This window comes from Zalophus californianus, chromosome 15 (assembly GCF_009762305.2).
Source record: "Zalophus californianus isolate mZalCal1 chromosome 15, mZalCal1.pri.v2, whole genome shotgun sequence".
NCBI classification, from domain to species: domain Eukaryota; kingdom Metazoa; phylum Chordata; class Mammalia; order Carnivora; family Otariidae; genus Zalophus; species Zalophus californianus.
Genome location: NC_045609.1, coordinates 55401709 through 55428515, shown reverse-complemented (window position 1 = coordinate 55428515; position 26807 = coordinate 55401709). Strand labels below are relative to the sequence as shown.

Here is a 26807-nt window from a genome sequence, read left to right as displayed (position 1 = left end):
GTCATTACTTTCCTTTGTTACACAGACGCTTGGACCCGGAGGCTGGATGGGTGGTGAGTGGGGCCACACAAGGTCACCTGGCAAAGACCAGCAGGTCCTGAGACCTTGGAGAAGGACCATGAAAAGGCCCCTTGCAGTTCTGGCTCTTCCTTTACTCCTGCCAGAGTCCAGGGTTTAAAGGATTGCCGTTTTGAAGTTTAGAGAACGTGAAGAGGTTTCCCAAAAGGACAGGAATATAGAAGTGATGTCTGGGGTGAAAGTTGGTCTTGCGAGACATGCTAAACACGAGGGGATGGTGTGGTGGCGTGCGAGGGGCCGCCCAGCAGCTCGACCTCTTACTAGCTGTGGGACATTGGAGCATGAACTAAACCCCCTGAGCATTAGCTTCCTGGGTTTTAAAGGCAAACAGGGTGATAAACCCTGTTCTGCCTATCTCCAGGGTTTCTGTGGGACTCATGGAAAATAAAACCAGTGAGCACTCTTAATGATGTGGGAAATGGTCCAAGGATGAAAGAGAAGATCCAGTGGGACAGTAAATGAATCCAGAAGACAAATCTACCACTGGCTTGCTATGTGATCTCAGGGGAGGCCCTTGGCCTCTCTGGGCCTCTCTCTGAATCAAGTGGGTCATATACGCAAAATCTGAGCACCCTTCTAGAAGGCCCTGGAGTTATCATGGCTTGTTGCTGTTGGTGCACATTACCGAGAGGGTTTCTCCAAGAAGGATGGCTCTTCAAATATTTATTTAGGGAGATTTCTTAGAGCTTGGAATTGAATCCTTTCTCAGGGAAGTGATTCCAGACACTCTTCCTGGTCTCCTATGGGAAACCCATTTTAAATAATGGGTCTGCTTGGCCATAGTCGCACCTGTGTTTCCATGTCAGCATGTGGTACCTGAGCTGGTGAGTGAAGAGTGGTGGTTTTATTTCTGCAGCTGCGTTAGGACACCCAGTCCTATTTCTGGAAGCAAGCTCTGCCCTGTGAGATATCTGAACTTATTCCTGGCTGGAGGGTGTCATGTGCAGACTTTTCCAGGGAAACAGTCTTGTTTGATACTTCAGATATCACCAAGGAGTTTTTCAGAAGCATTTCTGTTTGTTTCCACAAGTACGCAGATGTGGCATACCTGTTAGTTTTGTGAGCCTGCTTTGCCAGAGGAGGCTTCTAGTCGACCAGATAACTGAAACTGGCTTTTGGTTCAGCAGCCCTTCCGTAGATACCTTGCCAGCTGAGAGCAAAAGGACCAATGTGTGTGTTTATGGAGGGTCATAACTGTTCCTTAAGACAGCCCTTCTGTGTCTCTTTCCCGCCAATCTGGGGACCCTGTGTTCATGCTCAACTCACTGTGCTCATATTCCCAACCTCCCATTTCATTGCCTGGATGCTTGCTTCTAACTCTACGTTGCGTTTTCTCCTGTGCACCCACCGTGTTGTCATGGAAACTCGATGGTCGTAGGCCATGAGTATCCGGCGTCATCGAGTGTGATGGTGTGGTACGTGTATTTGCTCACACTTTTATTTTGAATCCGTTCCAATGTGACATCTGCTAAAATGTCTCCCTTATAATTTGCTTGGTGATCACAGCCTTCTCATCATTCACTGAGAGCAGGACCTGATCTCACAGAATCTGAAAAGAGCTATGTGGTAAGATGCCTGTAGCTTTTCTAAAGAGAACCCTTACTGACTTCTAGAGGCTTGACTGGAGTAATGCCTGGCTGACTCACAGAGCCATTATTTGCAAGAATTAAATGGCGGTTGTGCTGGAGGGAAATGTTAGGCCCACCCCCTTCCCTCTCAGAAAGCAGAGGAGTTTAGAGACCATACTTGTACTCTGCCTACATGTGGGATTAAATTAATGGTTAGTGCATGATTGGGGGTCCATACTTGCATTTCTATCCTGAAGTTATTCCATTTGTGACAGTTACTCACTAATTACAGGCTTTTATGCTGCTGCCTTTGTTTTTAATATTCATACTAAATTCCCAATTCTTCTGTATCTTACCTGTTTCTTCCATGCTTACGACTGGATCCCTCCTGCACTCCACTACTGGAATATCTATTTTTTTTAACCTGGATCTTCAACTCTGTTGTTTCCCTGGACTTATGTGCTTCGTCTGGAATGTTACATCTCTTCCTCTCTTTCTTTTTTTTTTTTTCTTTTTGTTTTTTGTCCCCATGTTGACTGTTTTATGGGGGTTTCTGGATATCTTGGGGCCACTCACAGGAAGCAGTTTGCAATGAGATCATAAACATTGCCGAAAAATCTGTTCATTACTGCAGCACTGTTTCTCATCCTCTTGACTTTCATCACAAGGTATCCCCTTCTGACAATAAATCATCTTTAATCATTTCTCAGCAACCTCAAGCCCAGCAGCGAAGAGTCACCCCAGACAGGAGTCAAACCTCACAAGATATGTAAGTACACTTGGCGAACTTCCTTTCTCACGTTCTCAGTAGACTCTTGGCTTTAGAGAATGAGTCATTCACCAAGTATGGGGGCAGCTATTTGGGGGAATGGACGAGTCACCCCCGGCTTCTCTGAGGATTTCTAGTTGAGGCCATGTTTCCCATCAGCCAACATGAAACAGGTGGTGGGCGGGTGAATAAAGGAGGTCACAGACTACCAAGAGATAGAGACCAGGAACGAATGAACTGCCATCCAGGGGCGAATGAGGGCAGTGCTGACTGGCTTCAGTACTAGTGTTGTGGGAATATAGAGGAAGGAGTCATTGGTTCTGCCTAGAGGAATAGAGTTGATCCCACTCATTAAAGAAAAAAAAAATCATTGGATATCTCCTATGTTTTAAGCATATAGGAGCAAACTCCATTCCCAGAAGAAGAGAGATTTGGAATGAGCATTGAAAGACACATTGAAGGGCCCTAGCTGGCTCAGTCAGTAGAGCATGCAACTTGATTTCAGGGTCATGAGTTCAAGCCCCACGTGGCTGTAGAACTTACAGAAAGAAAGAAAGGGAGAGAGAGAGGAAGAAAAGAAAGGAAAGGAGGAAAGAAAGACAAACTGGATTTGAGAGTTAAAAGGTCTTCCCAGCTGAGGAAACCATACATGCAAAGACCCAGGGTAGATGGTGTGTTTGGGGAACTCGGAGAAGGCCCATGTGGGGAAAGGACTCAATGGAATGGCGCACTGAGCAGCATGAAGCCCATCCAAAATTAGAGCTGACTGGGGGACCCAAGCTGCGACGTTCTGGGACCTTGGCCCCTCAGTCTCCACTGTCTGGGAGTGAGCATAGAGAAGCAGGTATCAGGGATTACTTCCCAGAGCTGAGGCTAGCAAGGCAGCCATGGTGGAAGTAAAGAGGAAGATAAGGCATTCTGAGGAGTCCAAGTTGGTTGGAGACAGCAGGCAAGTATGGAAACATCAAAAATGTATTCGCTTACCTACTGGAAATCTATCTGCATCTCTTAACTGCTCATTGGAGACTTCCTTCTGGCAGACAGATCCATCTAGTGAATTATCAATACATTTGGATAAATGTATAAAAGTGAATGAGCCCTTTGTTTCAGCAGAGGAAAATGAACCTCTCATTCCTGGGGACTGGCTCCTCTTACTTGTTTCTAGTCTCATTTGCCCACTTACTGGAATTCACTGGCATCTACTGGAAATGGTAGATGGTTGGCTCATTTGCAAAGTTTTGCCCTCTACTGTTGTGTTTCAGAATAGTAAGTACACAGAATTGTGAACTTACTAGTTCACAGAAGCATAGTAGATGCTTCTTAAATATTTGTCAAAGGAATAAATGAAAACAAACTTTTCCTTGTCGGATTTTACAAGTAGGCCAGCCTCCTCCCATGAGCTGTTGTCAGCACAGACCAGATTGCCTTAGGCCAACTAACAAGTAAATAAAAATCTTACTCCCAAACATCACTGGGATGGAAAGAAAGCAAAAGCTTTCAAGAATTTTGAAAAAACGACATCACATTTAAAAACAATTAATGAGGGGCACCTCCTGGCTGGCTCAGTCAGAAGAACGTGTGACTCTTGATCTTGGGGTCATGAGTTTCAGCTTCACTTTGGATATAGAGATTACTTAAATGAATAAATAAAAACAATCAATGAAATATGTATCAGCATATTAAACTCAAGGTAAGCAATTAGAATGTACTTTTTATATCTTTATATTAATGCAACAATTTTATATATATACAACAATTGCTTTATGCTCTCCAATGTGTATGTCCAGAATATAGTGTCTATCTCTAGCCCTGAGTAACTTCTTTTTTTTTTTGGACCTAAGTAACGTCTGATTATCCTTGATAATCTACATACATTCTCCTATGTTAAGAAAAAGCCTTGGTTAACTTTAAAGAGGGGGCATCTAGACAAAATGTTTAGCTATGGTAACCAAATGAAACTAAATAAAAGGACTGATCATAACCTTGCTTGTCAGAGGCTTCCCATCCCCTGACATCAGTCTTCATTTCCTTATTATATACTGAATGGATCTCCCTAAATGCTACACTATCAGGGAAATAGCCAATAAAATACTTTCATCCCCACTGATGAGTACGAAACACTACCTAAGTGTTGATTTAACAGAATTGAGCTTTAAAAACTCATTATTCGGTCCTATCAGTGTTTGAATCAGTGTCTCTCATTTTTAGATTTAGTTACCAAGCATTATATAGCTACACACCACAGAATGATGATGAATTGGAACTCCGAGACGGAGATATTGTCGATGTCATGGAAAAATGTGATGACGGGTGGTTCGTTGGTAAGTGATCTCCTCGTGCCTTTCTTACTAGCTGTGTATTGAAGGAGTAACTAGGAGTGATAAGCCACGCAAAAGGCAATATTCTCTGCACAGAAAAAAGAGCCTTTCTCAAATCCGGTACTGCTGTCAGGAATGCTGGGCCACCCACTTTATGCTTGCTCTGAAGACAGTGTGGATGACGCTCATGATACTGGACCCAAAAACCAAATATGCCAACGCGACTGCACAGAAGGGCAATTGTCAAATTCATTACTTGAGTTTTGTTTGTATTTCTATTGTGTGTATATCTGTTCTACATTTGAAAATTTTCCTTTTTTAAACTCTCATGAAACAGCACAAGAAAATTTGAGCCTAGATCTCAACTGTGAAACTCAAGCATATGTGTAGACCTTCCAAAGACCTTATTTACTTCAGCCTTCTCATAACTTTAAAAAAGCAACCTGCTTGATTAAAAGATTCACCCTTATAGAACTGGAGAAAGATCAGTATTCTTTGAGATTTTGTTACAAAGCAGATACTTGCTTAATATACTTTGTTACTGGAGTTCTCAACAAATAGCCTGTAAGACGAGAATTATCCTCAGTTCACAGCCTCAAAAACTGAAGCCTGAAGAGGTGACGTAACTAGCCCAGGTCACCCAGGTAGCCAGTCATGGAGCCAGTACTTGGACTCAGCCACATCTGTCCCCAAGCCTCTGTTCTTTCTCCTCAGGCATAAATATGCTATTGGGAGCCACTGACTCACTTTTTACCTCTGTTTTCCCCTTGTACAAATGGCTTTACCTTTATCTTCTCTCTAAGACCAGCTCTTTCCTGATCTCTCTGGAAAATCTTTGCTAACATGAAGTCCTCTCAGGGCTGGGGTAGTAAGAATGGGAAGGCCTCAGCAGAAATGGGAAGCCAGAAAGATTTGCCTGGGCCTCACTGGCCTCTTAGAAAGCTGCCCCATCCTCCCCAGGCCCCCAGAAGCCTGTGGCCCCTCACTACCTTGAATTCCTCCAATCAGAAGGAAGCCAGTCTGAGAAGTCGGCAACACTCCAGCGGAGTGCAGTCCAGTGGAAACAGAATACAAGCTGTGAATGGAATTTAAATTTTTCCGGAAGCCACCTTGAAAGAAGTAAAATGAAACCCTTGAAACTAATTGTGGGGATATATCTTATTAAAACCAATGCATTCAAGATATTATCATTTGAACATGTAATCGGTGTAAAAAAAATGTTAGTATATGAACAGAAGAACATAAACTATCCCACTAAGCCTTAGAATTCTGATGTATAGGGCGCCTGGGTGGCTCAGATGGTTAAGAATTCTGATGTATATTTTATAGGTACAGCGTAGCTCGATTCAGACTAGCCACGTTTCGTGGCTGTCGTATTAGAGAGTGCAGCTGTGGTACAGATTCACTGTTAAACTCCTCCAGGACTATTTACATTTTTTACAAGAACGTGGGGTAGGGTGAGGGGCACCATTTCTCTAATGGGGGCATGCCTGGCAGCTAGGCAAAGGAAATATTATTCAATCCCTCAAATGCTTCAAAACGTAGCCTAGTGCTCAGAGGAGAATCAAGTAACCCAGTGGAGCTTATTTTTCTCGTCCGTAAGGAAAGGTGCAAACCAGCTATAGGAGCACATCTCTCACCCTTATCATCATCTCCGTTCTCTGCAGCCTCCTCGGCGGTCCTCCCTAGGGGGTTCAATTAGTTGTTTTAGATGTCTTTAGCTTTGACGCTGTCTTTTCGCTTCGGGCAACAGCTCCAACCTACTGGTAGTGGCAGCTTGAAATGCTGTGTCCACTGGGGTTCTGAAGCTGCATCCAAGCCAACTGGGAAAAGGATGCAGTTGTCAAATTGTGCTGTCTGCCAGTGAGTGGGGAATAATGATATGGTCTGGATCTGCCACCACCCCCACCCACAGCCTTAGAGAGAGTCCCGAGGGAAGAAGCTAGGTTAGGGATCCGGCAGTCCGGGTGTGGAGCAGCACAGGAAGGCCTTTGTGCCCAGGTAGCTCAGTGTTCCTGGCTCGGTGGGAACCCTGACAAGGTTGGCAGCAGAGACGGGGAGTCAGCCCGGGGCTTAGGCACAGGCTTCTGAGAGGAATTTCCTTTTGATGTGTGGTCCTGTCCAGTGGACTTTTAGAAATCCTACAGTTTAGAAATTCTAAATCCCTGGTATCTTGTGTTGAATAAATGGGCTCATTTTTTCCAGAAAGGAGAAGTATTGGAAAGAGCAGTGGGCTGGGAGTCAAGAGTCCTGGGTTCAGAGTCTGCTTCTGATGCTTGCTAAACTGTGGGACTTAAGCTCTCTGACTTCGCATTCCTCATCTGAAAAGGGGGGCAGTATTGAGAATGCCTGCCTGGCTTAGCACCCAGCATTATTTTGTAGCCTGAATGAGATAAGACAGGGAAAAGTGCTTTGGAAACCATATGCTGTCCTTCATGCTACAGGGTTGTTATCCAGGGGCGCCTGGGTGGCTCAGTCCAGTCAAGCTTCCAGCTCTTGGTTTCGGCTCAGGTCATGGTCTCAGGGTTGTGGGATCGAGCCCCAATTTGGGCTCTGTGCTCAGTGGGGAGTCTGCTTGGAATTCTCTCTCCCTCTGCCCCTCCCCCTGCTTGCATGTGCACTCTCTCTCTCTCAAATAAATTAATTAAAAAACAAAGGGCTCTCTCTGAACTCACATGGGTGAGTCTTCTGATTTTGCTTGTGTTTTTTTGTTTGTTTGTTTGTTTGTTTTTTATAGGTACTTCAAGAAGGACAAGGCAGTTTGGTACTTTTCCAGGCAACTATGTAAAGCCTTTGTATCTATAAAGAAGATTGAAAACCAGAGATTATTTTTATTGGAGGATGAAGCGTAATTCATGAACTGGACTCTTTATTTAAACATTGAGTCAGTAGGAAAACTAATGCAGTGGATAAAGTAAGAAGCAAAAGAGAGGGACAGAGAAGTGTTGTGTCTAAAGCCTGAGCCTGTCTACGCTTGCAGTGTATCAGGCAAGCCGAACTGAGGAAAAAGGAATGAGGCAAATCTGTATTTACTTAGCTGCTTCTGGGAGCCACTCCAAGCCTTCCCAGCCTTTCCCCTTCTTGGGTAATCTGACCTGTAACACAGTCCAGGATCAGTGAGGTCAGAAATGTCTCCTGCTGCCCAGGCCTTGACCAGCTCTGGCTCAAAGCAGTCATTTAGCCACAAGCAGCCCTCGGAGCACGAGGCAGATCCCCGGCCATTCTCCAAAGGCTCCGCACCCCGGCCACCCCAGAGCCCACCGGTTTCCCAACATTGCTAGAAATCTGCCTGGGCTGCCGAGGCCATCCCTGGACAGTGGCGGGGGCCCCCCAGGCTACCCAAGACCGTGTGCCTCACTCCTGGGGTACGTGGAGAAATGGAAGCAGAATGGAGGTGCCCTGCGCAGTCAGCCTGCATGCGGCATTGCCCTCGACGCCCCTGGTGTTCAGACAGAAAAGCACATGAGGTTTGCCCATGGGCATGGGGTGCCCAGGTCAGGTAGTTAAATTTGTGTTTCCAAGTGATGAAGTTAAGTTCTGTAGCTGTCAAGGTCACTTGCAGTGTGGTCCTTTCCCATATCACTGACTTTTGTAAGTGGTCACCTTCGGCACAATTTCATTTACCAGAATGCCAGTGCTAAGCTTTCTTTTCTGGATTGTTTCTGGCCAGGGCAGTATGAGGTCGCTAGGCCTGTTCTCACAGAGAACCAAGGATGGCATTCAGTGAATCATTTAATAGACACTGATGCACACCAGATGCCAGGGCCACCGGTGAGCAGGACGTGCTCCATGCCGTAGGCCTACTGCGTCCTCGTTTTCGCTCCCCGAAGTAGTTCAGGGACCACCCACAAGGTGGTCGCCCGGGGTCCTGAATCCCGATGCACCCTGAAGAGAGGTGAAGAGGCCTTTCTTCAGAGCAGAAGGCACACAGGCAGCGGCCCCATGTGTGAGGCAGCGGGAGGCCTGCCCTCTGTGGGGCCACGTGTGAGGAGGGAGGCCCGTGTGATGCCCGGGGTGCTCGGTCACAACTCCATCCAATTCGAGGATGTTCATCAGCCCCTCTGGTAGACCCCTTGAAGAAATAGGGACTGGCCCACCTGCCTGCCGGGAACTCAGAGGTGACGGGAGGGGCAGACACACAGGAATATTGGGTCCAGAGAGACTGTGATATGTGCTAAGAAGGGTATGAGAGAGATGGAGGTTATCTTTCCCTGGAGAGACTCTAGAAAGCATTGTCGTATTTCTCTCTCCATTCGCTCACTCTTGAACAATGAGGCTGCTAGAAGAACCTTTGTCTGAGGGTAGTTTATGGCTGGAAGTTCTTGGAACTGTTTCCAGAGTCTTCAAACTCTCATCCTCCCCACAAGTACACATCCAAGGTCACAAATAGAAGCAGCAATTCTAGGTAGGTAAGGTGTCTACAGGAACCCTGGCTCTCCGCGTGTAGCTCAGAATTGCTGGCGGACCATTGTCCCGAAGTCTGGAGTCTTTACAAGTAGGCGGAGTTTGTCTTCAGTGCCTCTGCCTCACCTTCTGTCTCTACCACCCACCTGCCACCCATCAGCTGTGCACTCCCACCTTCCCCATCACACAGCCTCACTCTCTCCCTGTCCTCCTTTCAAGTCCTGGTCTCAGGAAGGAAACTGCTGCTTACTCCTTCACACTAGAGTGTAAATGACTGATAAGAGGAATGTGTTAACTTCTTCCCAGAGACATTTGTCTTTAACTAGGACAGAGCAGAGCCTTAACCCCAAGGGGTGAGGCTGTGGAACTAACGGTGGGTGTAGGGGGTGCTGGTGGTGGAGGAGGAGGAGCTTCCTGGGTAGAAGGAGACTTTCTGATAGTCTTTGAATCAGACTCCTTGCTTTGGAAGGTCCACTTCACCATCCGAGGGTGCCGTTTGACTCTCTCCGAGGGGATATAGTACAAGTGCATATGCACGTGCATTTTGCACGACAGCATTTCACTCACTTTTGGAATGTAACTCCTGTATTGGCTAACATGTTTCCTGGTCTGTCTTAGATGCAAACAATTAATAACGATCTTACTCTTAATAGTTTTTTTTTAGGGGTGCTTCTTGATTAAGTAGGTAATTTTGAACACCTCTTTAAATACAGCTAGAAAATAAAACCAATTTGTAAAGCCACATTTGCATATGATGCCAGCCTCACGCATTTGTAGATCTCCAGAAACCCAGGTATGCCTCACCAATTTGCCCGTCTTTAACAAAATCATGTTAAAATTTGCAAAATTTGCATCGAACTTCAGCTTCCTATGTATGACAAAACAAGGAACAAAGGTTTCCCATTGCTCTTTTGTCCTCATTTAGTAATATAAAATACCTATTTTTATGCTGAAATATTTATACAAGTTTATTAATAGCAAGTGCAACTAACGGGCACCATGCCTTGCAACACATTTTGATATAATCGCCATGCTTCTGGGTAAAGGCAAGCCCCCAACTACTTATCTTTTGCAGTCTCTCTCGGATCAGTAAAAAAAAAAAAAAAAAATCATATGCGTAAGAAGTAGGACTGTAAATATGTATATTTAACTTTGTATAGCCCATGTACCTACTTTGTATAGAAAAATAATTTTAAAAATTTGAACCGAAGGGGGGTAAAATAAGGAAGTCATGAAGTTTTTTGCCTTTTTATTTAAATGAAGGAATTCCAAATAACTCACCTGCAGATTTTTAGCACAAAAATAGCCATTGTAAAGTGTTAAAATTTCAAATAATCATTCTTTCTGGGAGAGAAGGTAATTGCTATCTCATATAAATAGGTTTTTTTTAATTTTGTTTTTTGATTTTTTTTGCAGTCCTATTTATCTACAGTAGGTATTAAGTTCTTTTGCTAGAATAGGTTACTACAGAGAAGATTATATTCTGAGAGAAAAATAACTGACATTATATATAACCAATTAATTTAAAGTGTTGCCATTTTAATTACACCTGGAGAGCATGTACTATGCCGACACAGATTGTCCTGTTCATTTATTTTTCTTCATTGCGGTGGATTGATTTGATAAATGGATGTGTTGAGTTACTATATTTGCTGTACATATTATTTAATAAACTTTATTCAGAATTGCGTGGCATATGTTTGTTCTTACCATTCATTGTTTCTTTCCTTCCTTTGCCAGGTTTCTCAAGGGAGGCTTGTATTCACTGCTTCGATAGCGCATCCCCTCCTTTCCGTTCTTAATCACATACCGTCTTGCTTTGCTCCTGGAAGACCTCACTTCTTACCTTACTCCTTTCTCAATAAGCTAACTCTGTGACCTTCTCGGAATGGACTACTGTTGACCATCTCACCATGCTTTCTATTCTGATTGCAAAAATAATGATGTCTTTAAAAGCACAAGTGAAACATTATAAAATACATGCAACAGGTCTTGATTTGCTCCGCAAGACATGGGTACAGGAAATGATACAGCATTTGGTTTTCCTAAATCGAGTTAAATCGGCTATGAGCCTTCTCTTGCTATGATGGGTGAAAATGCAGTCTGTCCCCTCTCAAACCAAGTGTGTCAGGATGGTGGCATACCTGGCATCCCATGACTAGCACCACACCCATCTCTGGGGGGCAGGGCCTGCTGTGCACAAATCAAACCTCCACCTTCCCCTGGTTCTGTCCTTCTCCACCTCTTGTCAACTCAGCACTGCCACCTCTCGGGGGTGACTCAGTGACATCCCTCTCGGTAGACTTAGGCCTCAAACAGTCATGGGAGAAGGGTTGCTTTCTAGGGGGTCTGTCAGGACTGAGTCCGGGGTCATGGGCACTACTTTCAGGCCGTTCATCCCTTCCAACAAATCCGTCAGCTGTACTTTCAGAACCCAACCTTTTCTCTCTGGAGAAAGCCATTTTCTCTCTGGATTCTTGTGCTTGCTTTCTAACTCACCTTCCTGCTTCCACCCTTGCTACCTCTACTCCGGTCTTAACAGAACAACCAGAGTGAGCATTTTAAAGTCTATCCAAAACCCTCTCGTGGCTTCTCACATCACTGAGTGGTACCATGGTCTCAGGTCCATTGGTACACTGTCCCACCCCGCTCCCTTACCTTGGCTTCATTTCTTCTTGTTCCTTATGGCCTCAGACTCGTCAAGCACACTGCAAGTTCAGGATCTTCCATTCTGTCTTCTGTACCCGGAAGACCCTTTCTGCTGGAGCTGCGTGGCTTTCTTCTGCCCTCTCTTTACATCTTTAGGTTGCCTTCTCAACGAGGCTTTCTCTGACCACTTTATATATAACAGGACCCTACCGTTTCCACCCAGCATCCTCTCCCCCTTCTCATCCTCTGTGCTTTATAACTCATCAGCATCTGATATGTGTTTCACAATCCTGTAAAATCCATGAGGATAATGATTCCATTTGCCTTTTATATGCCCAGCACCAAGAAGAGTGCCTAACATAGTCGGCACTCAGTCACTTGATCAAGTAAATGCGTAAATAAATGAACCCCTGGGGCCAGAGATCTTAGAACTCACAATACTAATAAGGAAGGGATGCGTTATCAGTCCTTTTTCTTATAGCAGCAGAAATAGAACAGCAATTAACCTCAAATTACTCTGAGCTCATACAAACAGCAGGTGAGAATTTTCTGTAATTAAGGTCACCTCCCCACAGATTACTGCTGCTGACTACCCGCTCTATGGTCCTCTGAGCTTTCTTTGTATAGTACACATGGTCTATAAACAAAAGCTTTGCATGGTCTTACACACTTTTCCCCCCTTAACAATAGAGCTTGGACATGTTTCCATAATTTACTTAACCAATCCCCTATTGATGATGCGAATATTGCCAGTTTTCCCCCCACAATAAACAATGCTGCATTGAATACAATTATTGGCTCAAAGAGCAAGAACATTTCAAATCTTGAGATACTGCCAAATTGCCTTCCAAAATACATCACACCAGTTTATACTCCTGCCAAGTATGGGAGTGTCTGTTTCCCCACCACCCAGTTAATCTGCTTCCATGGAACGCTGTTCCTTGGTTCGTCTGCCTTTTCACTGGCCAGCCCTCCTTCTAGATCTTTACTTGCATTCCCAGCCGTCTGTTACTTTATCTTAACACCTGTTCCTTCAGGGAGTAGATCCCTCACAATGTAATTTGGCGGAAAGAGTCAGTCGTATGGGGGCTCCCATCTATGATAAGTGGTAGAAACCTAACACTACGGGCCATTCTTGGGTCAAATCGCTGGAAAAAAGGAAGTTGGAACCAGCCTCAGGCAGGAGTGAATCCAGATTCTCAGACTCTCGTACTTGTCTTATTCTTGGCACTGTTGGCTTGTTTGGCTACATTGTCACCTACCGAGTGCAGCAATAGGCAGCCCTGGGCTCATTCTTACGGGCCTCCGACGCCCTTTTCTAGGGAAAAGGGCCTTCCTGTTGCGCTTCCCTGAAAACAATTCCAGACTCTGCCAGGTCCAACTTGGGTAGTTATCCCTCCTTTGACTAATCGCTGGCTGAAGCGGGTGTAGTATGAGTGACAGCCTCAGCAGCACCATGTGGACCAGGGGGAGAAGAGCAGGCGGGGGGAGGGCTGTGCTGCTAGAAGAAGGAAGAAGGCAGCTGGATCGGTAACTCAGTGGTCCGCTGTGCAAGCTAGACTCTGAGCGTTACTGTGACAAGCTTTGGAAAATGGAATACCCTTGCCCTATCAATACAAATGTCCGTGAGCTGAATGTAGGCTATGTGCTGAAGCTCTGCAGGCCAAAGTCTTGAGAAGACCATGGTGGAGAGCACAGGATGGCCACCCAGACAAGGGGTTTGATGTGACCACGGGGACACGGCACAAGTGTATCACGTGCTAAAAACACTAGGACTCTTATGAAGGAAAAAGGATTAGCGTCTCAAAAGTCATGAAGAACGTTTGCATGAGTCATACATAGGTGTATTTGCCAAGTCTTGGCATGTCGAGATCAAACCTGTCTCAGGAACGCTTAGCGGAGGCCCTTAAGAGAAATGAAAGAAGTTACTACTTGATACAAGTCATCTGTGGAATGGATTAGCCAGGCAGGTGGTTCAGACTGAACATAGTCAAGAAAATTTAAGATGAACTCACAGATGGAAAAAGCCTGTGATGAGCCATCTCAATGACCACGTGACGCTGGCTTCTGATGCCTGTCCCGGGGGAAGACGACTCTGCTCCTCCAGCACTCACCTCGGTGTCAGCAGAGGGAAAACACTGGGTAGATTAAAAGTCTCTGACGCCCTCTGGCTTACTGGTTTTTAAAGTGAGACTGACAGGGGTGCTTGGCTGGCTCAGCCAGTGGAGCATGCAACTCTTGATCTCAGGGTCATGAGTTCAAGCCCCGTGTTGGGCATAGAGATTCCTTTTTAAAAAAAAAAGAGTGAGGTGACAAACCTAGGTGAATCTGCAAAGGAGAGGTAGAGCTGAGAATCATCGTCTAAATAGTAGCATAAACCATATAGATTGACTTGAGCTTGTATCATTAAGGTCACTGGATCTCCAAGATGGCCCGTGGACCTGTTGGAGTCCCCAGGCCCTTTCAGCAGATTTTTAAAGCCAAAAACTGTCTTAATAATAATGTTAAGATGCTTGTGGTAGCCAGCTTCCAAGAATGCCTTTGGTGATCCCTACCTCCCAGTATTCACGCCCTTCTGCACTCTTTCAGGGCTGGTCTGTGGAACCAGTAGAATATGGCACAAGAAATGGTATGTCACTTCCAAGACTAGGTCATAAAAGCCATTGCAGCTGCTGTCCCTTGTTCATGGGGAGAAGCAGACCACACTTTAGAAGTTCTAAGACTGGGGCGCCTGGGTGGTTCAGTTGGTTAAGTATCTATCTGCTTTCAACTCAGGTCAACTCGGATCCTGGGATTGAGCCCCACATCGGGCTCTCTGCTCAGGGGGAGTCTGCTTCTCCCTCTCCCTCTGCCCCTCCCCCTGCTCACTCTCTCTTGATTTCTCTCTTTCTCTCCCTCAAATAGATAAAAACTTTTAAAAAAAGTTCTAAGACTTAGTTGTCATATTGGATAAATATGCTAATTCTTCCCAAAAGGAGGGCTATTAGGACAATGGGCTGGGAGTCAGAAGACCTCTGTTCAAGTGCTGCTTCTGGTACTTGGGTTGTGAGACCTCAGAAATGCCACTTCAGTTCTCTGAGCTGGGGTTTCCTCGCCTGGGAGGGGGAGACACCTGGCCCAAGGTGGGTTCTGTTAGGGAAGGAGGAAAAGGACATGATGTTTGAAAGGCAACTTGCAGTGCCCAACCCAGAGCATTCCTGTTCCTCCGGTGTCCACTCCGTACCAGCATTTTTCATGCATTTTCTCATTTACTTCTCATAGCAACCCTACAAGGTAGGCATTCTGATCTCCACTAACAGGTGAGGCACTGGAGACAAAAGAGTTCAGCCCAAGGGTATCCAGCAAGTAACTGGATTCGGTCTGACTCCAAAGCCAGTGTCCTTTCCACTGATCACACCCTGCTGCCTCCAAGCCAGGACAGCCAGCCAGGACGAGTCTGCAGATCTGTGTACCTCGGAATATCTAAACTTTACCTAGAGATTATAACATCTCCAAGAATGACCTCATGGAATAATGCTAACAGTGATAACCATTTGATGAGCACCTACTATGTGCTTAAACATTAGAAGTTCAAAAACAGGTCAATTTCCTCAGTCTTCTACCAGAGCCAAGATAGCAGCAAAGGCACAGAAGGAACCTTCAGGTACCTTCGGGTACCTGCTGATTCCATGTCATCTTATCTTCTACCACTCACAAGCCTCTCCAAAGTGTGGTCCAGCCTCACCGCTCATACTTCCTCACCACACCAATCCTTTGTCACCTGCACTGTGGTTCCCCTCTGTAGGGCTATAGATCTGCAAAGCTCAGAGGCCCCCCGCCAAGAACTTTGTACTTTCCATATTATCTATCAATTAAGAATGACTTCAACTATAATAGCAGATGGCCCCCAAATGTGACAGCTTATGTGACAGATGTGTCTCATTATCTCACAGAAAAGAAGACAGGCTCTGGGTTAGTCTTATCTGACTCCCCTGGCCTTTCTATCGTGATTACAAGCTTGCTAGCGTGGCAGCTCCAAGCATCACATCCTCATACAACTGCATTTGAAGGCAGGAAACGGGGAGCAAGCCAGGACAGAGGTTTTCTCTGTACATGCTTTCCTTAAGGAAGGAAAATCTTTTCCAAAAGCACCCCCCCCCCACCCCCGCAGACATTTTCCCATATCTCATTGGCTGGTGCTGATCCCATGGCTACTCCTCGCTGTAAAGAAATTGCCAGAGGGCATCGGCAAGGTGGAAGAGAGTTGGGAGTGACTCTGGGTCCGCTAACCAGCAGTGAGGATCACAAGCAAACCATTCCTGGTGGCTCACTTGTTCTTTGGCTTCCATCAGATCTCCCTGCCTTTCCCCTCACTGGTTCTTTGAATTCTTTCCCTGCTTCTCCTCTTCATTGACTCCTTCAGTATGGATGTTCCCCAAGCTTCTCTCCATAATCTGTTGCCTGGGCAATCTTATCTCTTTTCCTAACTCTAATATTATCCCTTTTTTTCTATGTTGCTTTTATTCTACTTTTTAAATTAAACAATACAAAGTTATGGAAGCAAAACAGAACTCACCTAATCATTCCCACTGAGCTATAACCTCTTTTGTGTCCTACGTGTGTGTGTGTGTGTGTGTGTGTGTAACCCGCTCTTCTCACTGATCATAAACACCTTTCCTGACAAGACCTATTCACCTCTACATCTTTATTTAATGATTACATGGTATTCCATGGTATAAATATGCCATGATATACCTAGCAGCCCTCTATTGTTAACACTCAGGATGCTTCCAATATTTTGCAATTATGGACAATTCTATGGTGAACCTTTTACATGCTCTTAGTACCTTGATTGCCTACATTTTTTCTAGACAAATTCCTAGAAGCGGAATGGCAAGATCAAAGGGCACGCCATATTTAAGGCTTTTAACACATGCACGTTGTCGTACAACTGTTGACAAGACCTGTCCGTTCTTTCTTGGCACTTCTCTTGGATTTGTCTTTACCTCTTTGTCACTCAGAATTCATCCTCTTATGCCCTCCCTCAACTGATACCACTCCCTGAAACATCTTCTGCTTCATACCCACAAAGTGATTGTGGGTTTAGAGGTGCCCTCATCACCTTAGCTGGGGAGTCCAGTTATAGATGATGGTCGCTAGTATTTTTGAGAAGTTTCCAAAGAATGAAAGTGGGGCTCCTTAACATGGAGCATTGGGATCAAGGCAGGCGGCCATCGTGCAGGGGGTGTGCCAGAGCGGGTGGCGTGGAACTAGGGAGGACGTCCGGGACCCCGTGGGAGAAAGAGGCCAGAGGGCGTGGGGAGGGGCTCAGGAAAAGAGACTGGAGCTTTCAAGAATTTTTGCATAAAGGAACATGACAGGGAGGAAGCTGAGCTTTCATCCAGGGGGCATTGGAGGGTCAGCCCAGAGCAGGGTCAGGCCAGGGAGAGACTACGAAACAGTAGCGTCCCGTTTACCTAGAAACGATGAAGTCCGTTATTTACAGCAAACCTTTCCATGACCCTGCAAGAAAGGTCCCCTTTCCAGTTAAGGAAAAACCTCTCCTCATCCTGTTCCTCCTCCAGCGACTACCCCGTTTCTCTCCTCCCCTTACGGCAAAATGCCTCAGAAAGCTGTGTGTACCTGCTGTCTCTGGCTCTTCTGCTCTGTTCGGCTCTGGAACCCACTCCAATTAGGATTTTGCTCCCATCCAACCAAAGCTCTTCAGTCAGGACCTTCGATGACTTCAACAGCATTAATCCCATGGGCGGTTCTCAGTCCTCAACTCCTTGGACTTCTCTGACACACCTGAATACTCCTTCTCGAACCCGTCTTCCCTTGGCTCCCAGGACCCACTGTCTCTCAGTCCTGGTCCCACTCACCTCTGGCTCCTTCGGGGTCTGTTTCAGCAGCTCGCCCTCATCTCCCTGGCCCACCCCCTGGCCCCCTGCTTCTCGTCCCACTCCCTGGTGCCCTCATCCACTCCTGGGTATAAAAACCCCCCATGTGCCCGGCCCTTGCCTGGGTTTCTTCCAGGTCCCCCAGCCTCCTACATACAACTAACCGCATGCCCCACTCCACGGAACTGTCTACCCGGCATCTGACACTGACATATGTCCAGAACCCAATTCCTCAGTGTACCCCCAAAGCTGCTTCTCCCACAGGCTTCCCCATTTCAGTTAATGGCAATTCCATCCTTGGAGCTGCTGTTCAGGCCAGAACACAGGAGTCATCCTTGACTCCCCCTCCTCTACTGCGCTTCCCACCCAGCGGCAAATGCTTTAAAATATAGCCAGAATCCCAGCGCTGCTCACGGACTCCTCTGCTCCCACCCTGGGTCCGCGCCGATAATCACCTGTCGCCTGGATTATTGCAACAGCCCACTTACTGCTCCCCTCCTGCAGCTCTTGCCTCCTCTTCCATTTGTTTCAACACAGCAAACAGAGTGTTGGAAACAAAAGGCAGAGCATGTGAATCCACCGCACAAAGCCCTCAGACCGGCAGTTCACAGACCCACGCAGGAGGCGCCGCCCAGCTAGGTGCCCGGGTTTGTCTGACCTTACCTCTACACCTGCATGCACTCTGCTCCAGTCCCCCCTCCCGCCACCTTGCTGAGGAAGGTGCCAGACTGGTTCCCCTCTTCATGCTAGTTCCTCAGCCTGGAATGCCTTTCCTCCAGATAGCTACATACTCACTCACCTGTTCAGGTCTTGGCTCAAGATCACTTTCCTCGAGAAGTCCTCCCTCATCACTTTTATTATTCACATTTGCAACACATATTTACTTTTCTCCGCAGAGTGTGACACCATGTATCATTCTATATGATTTCCTTTTAAATAAAACATTTTATTTGGAGATCAGTTCAAGATCACAGAAAAGTTCCAAGAATAAGGACAATACAAAGAACCCCCATGCATCCTTTACCTTGATTTACCTATTGTTAATATTTTATCCCATTTCACCCTCCCTTCCCCCCCCGCCACACAAGCACACACTCACACACACATAACTTTTTCCTGAACCTTTTGAGAATAAGTTGCATCCACGTGGCCCTTTACCCCTAAATGCTTCAGTGTGCGTTTCCTAAAGATAGGGATATTCTCTTACACAACCGTGATCTAGTTCTCTACCCCTGAACTGAACACTGATACAATGCTTGAAGCTCCCACCTCCATTAATTCCCCCCCCCCCAGTACAGGGTCAAATGTCTTCCCAGATACATTGCATTTAGATGGTCTCTTTATTCTTCTTTAATCTGGAATATTTCTACAAACTTTGTCTTTTATGACATTACCATCTTTGAAGAATATAGTTCCTCTCCCATCCTGTTAGATTTCAAAAGGGGTGGTCTGATGTTTCCTCGTGATTAGAGTCAGGTTACGCATTCCTGGCCAGCATGTTACATAAGCAATACTGTGTCCTTCTCGGGATTATGTGTTTGAGTCACACACGGTGTACTTTTGCCCCTCACCAGTGATGTTAATGTTGACCTTCTGGCAAGGTGGTGTTAGATTTTACCACGTATTGTTATTTATCCCTTTGCATCTAATAAGCAATCTGTGGGAAGATACTTTAAGGCTATGCAGGGGCGCCTGGCTGGCTCAGTCCATTAAGCGTCTGACTCTTGGTTTTGGCTCAGGTCATGATCTCAGGGTCGTGGGATCAAGCCCCGTGTTGGGCTCCATGCTCAGTGCGGAGTCTGCTTGCGATTCTCTCTCCTTCCCTCTCCCTCTGCCCCTCTCTCCCCTCCAGTGTTTTCTCTTTCTCTCTCAAATGAATACATCTTAAAAAAAAAAAAAAACCTATAAAACATCCTGCTTCTCATCACATTCTCACTCTTGATTTTGCCTTCAACAATGACTTGTGCCCAAATTTAATCTTTATTATGATAGCTGCAAAATGATGGTTTTCAAACTCTGGTACTCACTCTACATTTGCTAGTTGGGACTTAAAATCCTACTGTAAGTAAGAACCTTTCCTTCCCCTTCCTGCCTTTCTTCCTGCCTTTGTCCGTCTGTCTAATCTCTCTAGCTATCCATCTATCTACCGTGTGGACTTTTAGATTCTTATTTTTCCCAATAGGCGAGAATTCCTTATTATTTTCATGAATTGTCTCAGATTTGGCCAGGGAGAGCCCCTTTCACAGGCTTCTGTGCCTGCCACTTTCTCAAGCCCTTTCTTACTTTCTGCCTAACAAGCTATCGCAGGCTACTCTGGTAGCTATCCTGCTGCAGCTCTAGAACTTCTTTGAGAACCCTGGATTCCTTTTATGGTGTTTAGAAGCCAACATCAGGATGCTGGGTGTACTATGGGCGCCTGGGTGGCTCAGTTGGTTAAGCGACTGCCTTCGGCTCAGGTCATGATCCTGGAGTCCCGGGATCGAGTCCCACATCGGGCTCCCTGCTCAGCGGGGAGTCTGCTTCTCCCTCTGACCCTCCCCGCTCTCATGCTCTCTCTCTCTCATTCTCTCTCTTAAATAAATAAATAAATCTTTAAAAAAAAAAAAAAAAAAAAAAAGGATGCTGGGTGTACTCATCGCTCTGGAGTATCTTCGCTTGTGGGCCCTTTTGGCCGGAAAACATATGCATGCAAATACACGTACACATACAAATACTTACTAAACACGTGCACACCTACATAAACATACATATACAAAACATACCATATAGTTTACTTATTCTGTTTGTCCATTACACTAAAATGTAAGCTTCCCAAGGGAGACAATCTGTGGCTGTTTGGTTTGCTATTGATTTTCTATCACATAGAACAGTGCGCAGCAAATGGGAAGTGTTCGATAAATAGTTGTTGACTGACGGAGAAGAAAGAAACAATAGGCTACATGACTTGCCAAATCGTTACAGCTGACACATGGCAGAACTCTCTTTCCCTTTGGCTTCCAGGACCCAAAACAGGAGCTAAACCTCTGGCTAGGAGAGCAGTTATTTTCATTTTCGCACCTTAATTTTTTTCTGAACTCTTTTACCTCCAGAACTCCATAGGTTATATCTGCTGCCCATGCACACTGGGATTTATAGCCTCAGGCGGTCAGCCGGTGGGAGGTGAAGGCGGAGGCTAGGTGGCCAGGCTTGGGAGTAAAAGACCCCAGGGTCACATTACCCAGTGGTGACGGCTGGGACCTCTCCTCAGCCTGGAATGTGGTCTAACACAGGGAGTAGGGGGACAGTGGGTGGCATTATCATCCCTTGCTGGCCTCCTGCTCTGTTCTCAAGCAGCACCACCCCTGATGCTGCCCAAGGAATGAGCACATAGAAGTAGAGAGTCAGAGCATATAGAAGAGGAGATGGACACAGAGGGGGCGGTGGGGACTCAGCAGGGAGGAAGCCACCATCTAGGAGCCCTGGCGTCATGGAAACTGGCCCTATCACTCTGTCCTCAAATGCTATAAATAGTTGGTTTCAGTATCAGCCCCTGCCAGACCAGGCCAGCAGCATGGGCCAGCCCCGAGAGGAAATGGATTTGGGGGAGGATATCACACACACACACACACACACACACACACACACACACACACACACACAGAAAGAGAGAGAGAGAGAGAGAGAGAGAGAGAGAATGGTTGGAATGAGATGAGGCTAAGGAAATGCCTTTGCCTGTCCCCATTGCACACCACATCAGATCACTGGCATTCAGAGCCCTCCCCACAGAATTTTCCAGCCCGTCTGTCATCCAGTAATGTCACTCTAGCAGACCATCTCCCGCCCCTCCTACTACCTCGTCCTGTTTTGGCCACTTGGTATGGCCTCTCTGCTTCTATATGTGCTCATGCTTTTAAAGCTTGTTGCAGATTCCACTTCCTCCAAGAAGGAAGTCCAAAGAGCCATTCCCGAAGGATCTAGTCTAGTTGAGTTGCTGGCACTTGGGCTGTGGGTGCCCTTGCCAGTGAAGCAGGAAGATCTGGCCCTTGGGGACTCCATGAATTCTGAGTCTGAGGGGTCTTTCTGGGATCCTAGGAACCTCTGAATAACCCCCTCCCTGTTCTATTACAAAGCTCTGCAGACCCTACCGCTCCTCCTCTGCTTTCCCAGCCCAGACTCTGCCCTGTTACTTGGTTACTGAGTGATTTTAGGCAAGTCTCGTAACCTCTCTGGGCCTATTGCAGGCTGGATTCCCTGGTCCCAGGGACAGAATGTAGCGTGTGAGATGTTTCTTAAGAAGGGCCCTTGGGCTCAATGTCTGTACAAGGGAGTGGGGGCGAAACCAGATTGAGGAGAGGAAGTTAAGAGTTGCCACGCAGACCTGACAGGCTGGACCTATTCCACAGGCAGCTCTGGGGCCAGAATGATCCATCAGACTTGTCCCTTCAAAATAACACAGGCAGCCTGGGGCTGGGCAAGCCCTTGGGCAAGGCTTCTCTGCAGTGGAGGCAGTCCTTGAAGGGGCTGGAAGCCTAAGGCTGTCTACCTCCCAGGAGCTGGACCAAGTCCTTCGATGAAGGGAATCCGGGCAGTCGCTCAGTGCCTCTGCTTCCTCCTGTAAGAAAGGCATCGTGACATTCCACTGGGCTCTTGTCCCGATGAAATGCAACTATGTTTGTCAAGTTCTAGCGCACACTCTGACTCACAGTCACTGTTTAGTAATGAGGACAATGTTTATTGTTTGGGTACTGCGCTAGGGTCCGTTGGGTAACTCTGACCCCAAGCCACCTTTCCTCCTTGCGGGAGGGGGCCGAGGGGTGGTTCCAGGGGAGCTAAAGACTCAAATTTAGACTTTTGATGTTTCTCTAGATGAGGTTACATGTAAAGCCACAGAAATACAATAACAGCAATGAAATATGTTCATAACACAACTTTAAATTCTCCCATTAGCAGATAAATTACATTGTTTATTAATCCATTAATTATCTTGTGAACACTATTATATGACATTGTCTTTTTGTCTTAACTTCTTCAATATAAACAGTTAATATGAATCCCCTATCTGTGATCCAGTTTCGGAATTTCTTCTTCTTTTAATATGCAGGGATGCTTGAGAAATGGTAGTGGTCCAGGTGTCTCTCTGCCTTTGATAACTTTTGTGCCACCTGTCAAGGGAGCCAGGAGGCAGGTAGACAAAAGAGCTGCTTGTCTGCCCCGCGCAGGGCCAACCTGGACTGCCAGCTCCGCTCACCTGTCCACACCCTCACCAGCCCGCAGGGGGCTGCCGCCAGGTTCATTGCTTAGGTGTCCTTCTGGCCCGCGGCGCCACGGAGCATGCTCTGTGCAGGGTGGAATCCGGGAGGCGCCCAATCCCAAGCGGCCACTTCAGGGTTTCCCTCGGGGCTGGAGCAGGAAGTGGGAGAAATGAGAGAATTAGGAGCCCTTTCACTGTCCGCCGGTCCCTGGCAGAGCGGAGGCCATCCTCGCCCCACCCCCTCCGGCCGGTTCCGCCACAGGCGGTCCTGGAGCTCCGCGGGGACGAGCCCTGCGTGGGATCCTAGTAAAGGACCCGCTGACCCTCGGAGCAGGGCTGGGGATTAAAAGGGACTAGACTGGTGGGATAGGACTGGGCAGTGACAGATGCCTTTGTTTTTCAAGCCCGTGAGCATGGGTTTCGGTTCTTTTTAAAGAAAAGAGAAGCAAGTCTCTTGGATATGTTTGGCTAGGGCGCCCCGAGGCAGTCGCACCCCTGCTTTGGGGACTCAGGAGCCGCTGTGTTCCCGCGCCCCGGGCAGGGGCGACATCAGAGCTTTGGCTCTCTCTTGCCCCAGGGCAGAGCCGGCCTCAGATCCCCGCGTAGGCGTAGTCTGGGGGTCACCCCCTCGCCTTTCTGCCCGGCAGGAAATGCTCAGCCCAGGGGAGGGGTCCCAGCGGTGATCTCCAGGAATGGGAGCCCCGCAGTCCCCTGGCCAAGTACAAAACTTGTCCTGGAGATTAAATAAGACCTATGTCAAGCCCAGCACAGTCCTGGACTCCCAGCCATTAAGAAAGGGAGCTGTTTTTCCAGGAAGCAGAGTCTCCGCATAATGGCTCTGGAGGGTCCTAGAGGTGGCACTCTGGGTGGGGGTTGCTAGGTCCGCAGAAGCCAGGCTGGGGAAACCCACCAGCAGTTGCCTTCTACCCTGTCCACATTGTGCAATGGAGAGCTGGGAAGGCCCACTCTCCCCCCTGATATCCTGGACCACTTTTTTCTACCCTCCTTGCTTCCATTTCTCCTGACTTCTCCTGCAGTCCAGTCCCCCTCCCCCGCTCCCCAGATATTTGATGGCGACTGTTTAGGTCCACAAACTTTTATGGAATGTACAATAATAATAATACTAACAAGGCAACTGAATTTCAGAGAGATTGCTTAAGGCCATTCACCTAGGACTGGGCAGGAGTCAAGAGTCTGAGGGAACTGGAGTGTATAGATAAATAAGTAATAGTATTTAAGATAAGACAAGGTTGCTTGCATTTGGAGTAAGGGCTGTCAGTCCCTGGGCGGGGGGTATTTTCTGAGTACAAGCTGTGTGCCCAGCTCAGAGCTCCTTCTGGGGGACAGGAAGAGAGATAAAAAAAAATAGAAGATGAGGTCCCTAGTCCCTACACAAAGACTAGCATTTAGTCTAAGGACCTTGATTTTTATTTTGAAAACTTTACATCATCATTAGAGGAAATGATCTTTTAAATATTGCCCCAGTTCCATCCCCCAATACAAAGTTAGTTAGTTTTTGTACTTTCTCCTAATTTTTAACAACAGGTAGATGAGTTTTTTATTTTTTAATGTAACATTTACCAATAATTTTGTTTATACATCATGCTATTGGGTTTACAATTAATTTTTTAAACTCTTTTTTACCTATTTTGAAAGCACATTTCCCTGACTGCTCCTAGTCTTCACTGTTCTCATTTTCATGCTGTATACTATTCCCTCATGGCCATACCATATTTAGCCACTTTTCTGTTATTGCTCGATTCCAGTTTTTTGTCATTATAAATAATGCGGCTATAAATATCTTTGTACATATAGTTTTTGCTTCTTTTAAGTTATGTCCTTGGAATCAGTGCCCAGAAAGGGGATGACCAGGTCAAAGTGTTGACTGTTTTATAGCTCTTGCTATGGAAAGCAAGACTACAACTGAGAACATTTAACAGCTAAATGCAGCAACTTGAGGACTCCCAAGCCCTCACAGAAGTACTAGTGTCCTATATTTGGGAAGAATATTATACAGAATAAGCACTGATTGGCACCTATGAAGTATCAGGTTCATGCCAGCAGGACACCTGGGGATGATAAGAGGCAGCCCCACCCTTGGGGGGCACAGAAGCAGTGGCTTTCATCCTTTTTTTTCCTCCTAGGACACAAAATATTCAAAACTGCTGCACATCGAAGGGCAGACTCAGAATTTAGCAATTCCCCCAAATTCTGCAGGGACTTGAAACACATGTTCTCTAATCAGCAGAATCTAATCAAAGAGGGTGTATCTTTGGCTTTGGTGAAGCAGGTGGCTGGTTCCTGGCTGTACCCCCATTCCTTTTTCTCAGATTCAAGAAAGAATATCGGGATGTAAGGGAGTGAGAGGGATGTGTAGATAACATAAATCCACTTTGATTTCTATAAACAAGCAAGCCCTTCCCAGACATACGCATTTGTGCTGTGACACAATTGGACAAGTAAGGTGACCCGTTTATGTGTAAGTCTGTGCAGAGGACTTCTTGGTAGGTATGCCAGGATCACAAGGAGACAGAGCTCTGCTTTTAACAAATGCATTGAGCTTGTGCTCTGTGTCAAGCACCGTGCTAGGGCCTGGGTGCCAGTGTGAATGAGTGCCAAGAAATCTGTGAAGAAGCTAGACCCCAGAGAGGGTATGTGCATATAAGGGTGGCCAATGTATTGCATTTGTTAGATACTAATGTGCCAGGCACTATTCTAGGCACTGGGTTACATCAAAACAGTGAAATACTGCTACCCTCATGGAACTGATGCTTAGGGGTGGGGATGGGACAAACAATAAGTAAAATATTAAGTATGTCACATGGTGATAAATACAGTGGAGAAAAATATTGTAGGGAAGGTGAGAGGGCAGTCTAGAGAGAAGGTTTTCAATAGAGTGCTCAGAAATGGCCTCACTGGTATGATGACATCTGAACAAAGAGAAAGCCATGGATGGCTGGGAGAGAAGCATTCCAGACAGAGGCCCTGCCAGGAGGCCCTGACGGCAGGAGCCAGGCCAGTGTGGGGTGGGGGGCAGCAGGAGGGTATGAGGTCAGAGAGGGAGTTGGGCCATTCTGTGGGTGGCCCTATAAGCATTTTAAGGACTTCAGCTTTACTTGAGTGGAGACTCAGGGGACAGCAGGGGACGTCTGGCATGGAGAATGCACTCTGGCCAGGATGGCAGGGAGCCCAGTTACAAAGCTGGTAGCAAGCTGGGAACTCAGGGTTTTGTCCTCAACCCAGGGGTCTTTCCATGCACTTAGCTCTTAGCGCATCCCAGACTTGAGGTCTGACCTGTTGGGAAGGTCAGAACCTACAGCGAACTCCAGCCTGGAGGAAAGGTTTCTAGGAAAGTTTTGAAGTTGGATTCTAACACCGTTTGATGGTCTCATTAACATTAGAAAAGTTCCAGTATGAGGTTCTCCAGCACGGGGAGCCCGGGCAGTGGTACTGTTACATCACAGACCAGCTGTGTGGCCTCGGGCAAGTCTTCCAACTCAGGCCGGCTCAGTTACTTCATCTGTAAAATGGGGCTAAATGCCCTGACTGCTACATCGCATCAAATGAGATCATTCGAAAGCACCTTTTATACATCATTCTCTTTTACAAGCAGCAAAGGTGAAAATGCAGTTGACCTCAGAGCGTTGAGTTAGCAGGGCACTTCCAAACTCGTTTTCGAAAGCGCTGAGCCGGGTTTTGTCTCCGCGGCAGAGTGCCAGAACCTGCTCGGCTCTCACCTAGCACCCACGGCGGGGCTGGGAGCGGCGGCGGCCGGCGCGGGGAAGGGGGCGGGCGGGAGACGGTGCTGGGGCCGGGCTGCGGGGACAGGCTGCCCGCCGGCGGGAGGTCGGGCGGGGCGTGGGGGCGGTGCGGCCGGGGCGGAGCCGCCCCCGCCCCCGCGCGCTCCCTCCT

At 46.9% G+C, this 26807-nt stretch overlaps 1 protein-coding gene across 50 annotated transcripts in view; it reads left to right on the top strand.

The window, feature by feature from the left end:
* The window catches only part of SORBS1 (sorbin and SH3 domain containing 1), a 225784-nt gene extending 214952 nt beyond the window's left edge, over positions 1-10832 (top strand). For 25 of the 50 annotated variants that reach the window (XM_035724191.1, XM_035724149.1, XM_035724153.1 and 22 more), the window contains 3 exons: positions 2225-2415; positions 4624-4736; positions 7471-10832. In XM_035724191.1, coding sequence (XP_035580084.1) covers positions 2225-2415; positions 4624-4736; positions 7471-7538 — 372 coding nt within the window. In that variant the 3' untranslated portion in view covers positions 7539-10832. Of the gene's footprint in view, positions 1-1584; positions 1645-2224; positions 2416-4623; positions 4737-7470 lie in introns of all 50 variants that reach the window. The other 25 variants (XM_035724174.1, XM_035724178.1, XM_035724182.1 and 22 more) reach the window with 2 other exon arrangements.
* Positions 10833-26807: the final 15975 nt, after the last annotated feature.